Below are 6,417 nucleotides of genomic sequence, written 5' to 3'. Positions count from 1 at the left end.
GAACAAGGAGCCCCTCATTTTCATTTCTCACGGGGCCCTGCAAATTACATAGCTCATTCTGGTTGTACGCAAGGTTGGTACCCATTCAGCCTGGGGAGCTTTCCTGTAGCATGGCAGGACAGGCTGAAGCTACTATCATGAGGCATAAATCCCCAGACTTGGCCACATAAACCTTATTTTGAACCTCTTGTCTGCTCCTTCCTATTTCCTCAGAAACCAGGGGGGGATTCCAAAGAAGCTCATAAACTGTGTTCTGCTTTGCTAAAATATTTCCCCTCACTCGATTTAAAACAGTCCACAGACCATTCTCCATCAACATCATTTTCTTGTCTCTGTAATACTTCTTGCTGTCTGAAATTCACATTATTTCTAGGACCAGCTTGTCTGGTTGGTGCTCTGGGTGTGTTCCTCACTGAATATTTGTTGAGTGGAGGAAGGGTCACCTTTATTGTCTGTTTCGGCAGATAGTTTCACCTGCATGTTCTCATATCATTCTCATTCCAGGTGCTCTCCTGCCTGCACCTTTGAGGATGCCAGTTAGAGGTGAAGCATTCTCGGGTCCTGCTGGAGGAGGTGGTTTTGGAGGTAGAAAGGGTCCAAGATGGTGGAGAGGAGAGAGTGAGTTGGGAGGCACCAGATGGGATGTGGAGGATGGGAGAGTTGGACATTGGGTGTGTGGGGGGGGCGGGTCCCCTCTCTCCAGTGAGGCACCCTGAGAATCCCTGAACTCGGAATGAGGCAGTGAAAACAATGAGTGAACAAGATTCTTCTTGCCGTGGCTCCGGGTCGTGTGGGTGGAGAGGGACCAAGATAGAGAGGCCTCGTGGGAGGTACCTGCGCCTTTGGGGCCGGGTCCAGGAAACAGCTGGGGAGCTGGTTGCAGGGAGGCAGATCCTGGAACTGGACGACCGGGCGCAAGGGCCTCGGTACCTAAGGCGGGCCCGGGAGCCCGCGGGGCGGGGACCGCCCCAACCCCGCTCTGGGCGCGGCGAGTCGACACACGAGGGCAGAAGCTCCCGCTCCCGCCGCCGCGCAGGGCGCAGGCCCGCACTTGCAAGCCCGGGACCGGGGACTTGAAAGCGGCCGGCGCGCCGCCCGGACCTGCCCCGCGGGGCGTCACCGCGGCGCTTTAGGCGGGAGCAGAAGGAAAATCTCTGCTTGGGGGAGTGCGGGGGAGGAGAGAGGCCCGGGACAGACCCAGAGCGCAGCCGGGGGAGACTTTGCGGGCGGGGAGGCAAGGAGCCTGCCACGCGGGGCCGAGTTTAAGAAAGCCACGAGCTCTCTGAGCCGTTTCCCAGTCTGTAAGAAAGCATCATTGCCCCATCCACTTCCAGACCCTGTCTGTGTCGGGCTCTTTACTTTCTTCTAGCTCATCTAATCTTGCGAAAGCCTTGTATTATTCCCATTTTGCGGAAGACTGAGGCTCAGAGAAAGAAACTTGCCCCAGTTAACAAAGGATGTGCGATAGGATTCGGAAACAGGGTTCAGTATGCTGCCTCTTTTGTGGCTGCAAGAACTTGGATTGTGGAAGAAACTCAATATTTATTAAGCTCCTTCTGTGCGCGAGTAAAAGTTTCCACGCATTGCCTCATTTAACAACCGCTTGGAGTATTTGCTATTAACGCCCCCATTTAACAGATGAAGAAATTGAGGTAAGAGAGCTATTTTTTCCTTTAAACCTGCCCAAGGCCTTACAGGTGACCATGTGGAGGGTGAACCCGAACAGACTGACTCTAGAGCACCCTTTTTTTTTAACCACTACGATGAACCAAACAGGGAAAAACGGTTTGCAAACTTCTATTCTGATCATTACCGCTGCGGTCGAGCCCGCGAGTGGGTCACGACCGGAGTGAGGGTGGAGCAAGGCTCATTGGGCGCCTGGCCCACTTCAGCCCTGCCAAAGCCCTGCTTTGGGACTCGGAGGCGGGGCCCCTGGCCCCGCCCTTCACCTGCTGGCCCCGCCCTTCGCTCGGACCAATAAAGTGCCCTGCAGGGGCGGGCCCAGGTGAGGAAGGGGTGCGTGGGCGGGGCCTGGTGCGTGAGTGGCAGGCGCGGCGCGCGCTCCGGGAGGGGAGGGCGTGCGCAGCCGGCTCCGCCCCTCGGGCCTAGCGGCAGAGCCGGGCGGGCCCCGCACAGCCGGGGCGGTGGCGGCGCTGGGGAGAGGGCGGGCCGGGGCGGGGCTGCCGGGTGGCCGGGGCGGGGCCACGCCCGAGCCCCGCGTCCCGCTCCGATGGCCGCCCCCGGCTCCCCGCGCTGCCCCCTCTCCCCCGGGCCGCGCCCCGGGGCCCCGCACTGACGGCCCATGGCGCCGCCCGCCGCCCGCCTCGCCCTGCTCTCCGCCGCCGCGCTCACGCTGGCGGCCCGGCCCGCGCCCAGCCCCGGCCTCGGCCCCGGACCCGGTGAGTGAGCGAGCCCCGGCGCCCGCCCTGCGCCGAGCTCTCCCGAGGGGCGACGCGGGCCGGCCCGCCTGGGGGGGGGCCCAACCCGTAGCTCCCACCTCCCGGGACTCCTTCTCCCAGCCCCTCAGCGACGCCCCGCCGGCCGGGGCGGTCCTAGCCCCAGGACCCGAGACTCCCCCTCAGGCCCCTCGGTGACGCCCCCCGGGCCGGGGCGCCCTGTCTGCCCCAGTACCTATTCTAGGGATCCCTTCGCCAAGCTCCTCAGAGACGCCTCCCGGGCTGGCAAGTCTCCCCGGCCTGAGGACCCGGGACCCCCTGCTCAAGTTCCTCAGCGTCTCCCCTCGGGCCGGGATGCCCCCTCTGCCCCAGCACCTCTGGGATCCCGCCCTGTCTCTCAGTGGCGTACCCTCCCTCGAGACGCTACACCCCCTCCCCAAGGGCCTCAGCGACACCCCCGGGCCAGGATTCCTTCGCGAGACCCGCGACGACGCCCCCCGCGTCCCCAGCCCTCGTGTGCCTCCCGGCTCAGGAGCGGGTGCGGAGGCGAGCGGAGCGGGCGCCCAGCCCCTCTGCCAGGTCCCCGGCTGCGCCCGCCTGCCCAGCACTGTACTTTCTGCCTCGCGAGGAGTCGAGTTGATTTGCCTGCCCTGCAAGAGGCAGGTCCGAGGCTCGGGACGACCCGCTGTACCCAGCCGGGACGCCCCCTCCTTACCTCCGGGGCCGCTTGAGCTTCCCCAAACTCAGGTGCGGGCCTAGCTTGGTGAGAGGAAGGAAGGGGTGATGGGAAACCTCCCCTACAGATCTTAGGGTGCTTATCCCGAGGGTGCAGTGCAGAGCCCCTTGTCCCAGGTAATCCCACACTTTAAACAGACACCCACTCCCAGGCCAAGGCTAAGGCCAGGGCTTCCCGAGGTGGGGCCCTGGACTAGGATGGAAGCGGGGACTTTGCTTAGCTTCCATCCACACCCTCCTTCGCAGAACTCTCTCCAAGTTGAAGAGCAGGCACGAGGGCGTTGTCTGGCCTGGTTACATTTCTCTGCAGGTTGTTTGGGTGTTGAGAGTTGGGCATTCGTGAAAGGGACGGGAAGGGTTCATTACAGGTTTGCCGGAGTAGGAAAACCGGCTAAGGGTTCTCCACCCAAAGTCGCAGACTGTGTTGCTGGAATGACAGGAGTTTGTTGCTGAAAGAAAACTCAGTTGCTTTGTTTACCTACCAGCTTGGATTAGTAAAAAAAAAAAAAAAAAAAAAAAAAAAAAAGGTTGGGGGGAGGTGGTAGAACTTGGTATTGTCACTTACTGTGTGATTTTGGGCCATGACTCTGCTCTCAGAACCTCAGTTTCCTCATCTGTAAAGGAGAGATAATGAGAACTCCCTTTGCCTGATGTGGTAACACCCACATACAGAAGGCAGTCAATAAACATATTTTAATAATACTTTTTATAGTGCTTCACAGTTCACCAAGTGCTAGACACCTCATTTGCCCTGAGAATGCTATGAGCTTCCAGTCTGGCTGAGCCCTGTAAAAGGCAAAGCTTGGCTTTAGATCAATAGAAAGGGGTCTCCAAGTACTGTTAACTTTAGGCTCAGGAAGTGGTTTCTGAGTGATCGGCAGCTTTGTTGGGGGCTTCTGCAAAAACTGCTACAGAAGTTTGATCTCTTCTGCTATTTGCCGTATGAGAAGAATGAAGGAGGATCTTTCCGAGAGCCAGGATATGTCAACATAACTGTAACCTAGTAACCCCTTAGTTCCACTTTGCCATCTGTGTGTGGTCAGGATTTAATGTCCTCTATGGAGAGAGAGGTATGGGTGGAAATAAACTGGTTCCCCTTCTGGAAAGGGCAGAGTAGTAGCTCTGAAAAGCGTTAAGTGACTCAACTCCGCTTATGTTTGTTAGAAGGTGGCATCCTCTCCTCAGACATCCTTGCTTTGCTAGGAGGGGTCAAATGCAGCAGCTCTTAGGCAGTTTGAACCTGAAACCTTGGTGCGCTTTTATTTAGGAGTGTGAGTTAGAGATAAATAAATAACCATTGTGAGATGATTTATGAGAAGTGACCCAAGTTCCTGCTCCAGTAAGCCTCACCAGCTCTGTTTCCTACCATCTTGGTATACCAGGGCTTCTGTGCCCTGGTCAGGATTTTCCTCTTTAGTTCCAGAAGCAGTTTTAGGGAGATACCACATGGTCTTCAGCATCACATCCTGTCTCAAGCCTGCCTACTAGTTTCTTAAATCCTTGAGGATATGCCAAACTTGCCATTTTATATTTTTTGATACTGTAATTTTCTCTGAAATTTTGTGGATGGAAAAAATTATTTCAATACTTATATTCTGCACAATTTTGTAATATTTAAATTACTGGTGGTTTGCATTTTTGAATGCTGACTTTATAAAAACAGTTAGCTCATTCCCCATCAATGCTAGTTCTAATTACAGTGTATAACCAACCCCAAATGATCTCCCTTCTCCTCTCCATTCTTCCTTTGAGATTCTCTCCCTTCCTTCACAACTGATAAGGGCAGAAGTTGATGGTGGAATCTAGACTTTCCTTTCTAGGAGGAAGGTAGCCAGGGCCCTAGGGCTAATGAGCTCTCTGAAGTGGGCTCCCATTTGGAATTTACTGACCTGCAGGGGAGAGCCTAGAGGTAGGAAAAGTAGAGAAGGCTGGGCAGAATTGTGCTATCTCAGCCTTCCACCTAAGGCAAACTACCTGCTTGGCTGTTTCACTGCCTTTGGGGGCTGTCAGGTGTGCATCCACAGAGCTTCTCAACTCAGGTTACATTTGCTGGAATACCTTATGATGCTCATTCTCCTCTAAATCCTCATCTGGCATTCATCCTGTTAGCCAGTAGTATGTCTTGCTGTAGAACCTGTAAGTTCAGTGAACAGTGACTGCTTCATACAGTATAGAGCCCTGTCCCTCTTAGGGACTTCATTAATGTTAGTTTACCTGAATGCAACACAGGAGCTGATAGGAGTAAAGAGGACTGACATGCTTTCATGTCGACTCATTATTTTTATGCTTTGAGTATTTTAAGAAACACAAACCTGTCGAAATTGACCTGATATCAAAGAACTCTGGTGTTTCTATGAAAATTTGTTTGGGCTCCTAGACAAAGATATTTCTGTGTTTGAGATATGCGGCGGTGTGCCTGGGTGGCTCAGTTGGTTGAATGTCCAACTCTTGATTTCAGCTCAAGTCATGATCTCATGGTTTGTTCGTGGGTTCAAGCCCCATGTCAGGCTCCACGATGGCAGTGCAGAGCCTGCTTGGGATTCTCTCTCTCTCTCTCTCTCTCTCTCTCTCTCTCTCTCTCTCTCAAAATAAATAAATAACTTAAAAAATAAAAATAAAGAAATTAATGTTTGAGATATGCAATGAGACCTTTTATAAATCTGAAAGCACAAAGAAGTTCCATTTAGGCTCACTACTAATAAGCAACAAGTTGGTGTACTTAATATAGACATTATTGATAATATCACTATTTAGCATAGTTAAAGCAACAGCAATAAATGATGAAGATAAAATATATTGTTTTAGATACCTTTACAATATACAGATTAGGGATTTTTGGTGATGGGCAATGTAACATCTTTAGTTTAGAATTTGGGGGCCTCTAATGCCATCTGAAGCTCTAGGTCAGATGTTAGCAGACATTTTTTTTTTATTTTAAAAAATGTTTTTATTTATTTTTGAGAGAGAGAGACTGACTGAGCACAAGCAGGGGTGGGGCAGAGAGACAGGGAGACACAGAATCCGAAGCAGGCTTCAGGCTCTGAGCTGTCAGCACAGAGCCCGACACAGGGCTTAAACTCGTGAACCATGAGATCATGACCTGAGCTGAAGTTAGAAGCTTAACTGACTGAGCCACCCAGGTGCTCCATTTTTTTTTTTTTTTTCTTGAGAGAGAAAGAGCATGCATGAGCTGGGAAGAGGGAGAGAGAGAGAGAGAGAGAGAGAGAGAGAGAGAGAGAGAGAAAGAGAATCCCAAGCACGCTCCACACTTAGTGCAGAGCCTGAT

General features: G+C 53.2%; 1 protein-coding gene across 2 annotated transcripts in view; it reads left to right on the top strand.

Moving 5' to 3' along the window:
• The first annotated feature begins 2,302 nt into the window (after positions 1 to 2,302).
• KREMEN1 (kringle containing transmembrane protein 1) overlaps positions 2,303 to 6,417 on the top strand; it is a 72,873-nt gene continuing 68,758 nt past the window's right edge. For both annotated transcript variants that reach the window (XM_042961764.1, XM_042961763.1), the window contains exon 1: positions 2,303 to 2,399. In XM_042961764.1, the coding sequence (XP_042817698.1) occupies positions 2,303 to 2,399 (97 nt within the window). The remainder of the gene's footprint in view (positions 2,400 to 6,417) is intronic.

Source organism: Panthera tigris, chromosome D3 (assembly GCF_018350195.1).
Source record: "Panthera tigris isolate Pti1 chromosome D3, P.tigris_Pti1_mat1.1, whole genome shotgun sequence".
NCBI lineage: Eukaryota > Metazoa > Chordata > Mammalia > Carnivora > Felidae > Panthera > Panthera tigris.
The sequence above is the reverse complement of the archived record's forward strand: the minus strand, read 5'-3'. Positions and strand labels throughout refer to the sequence as shown.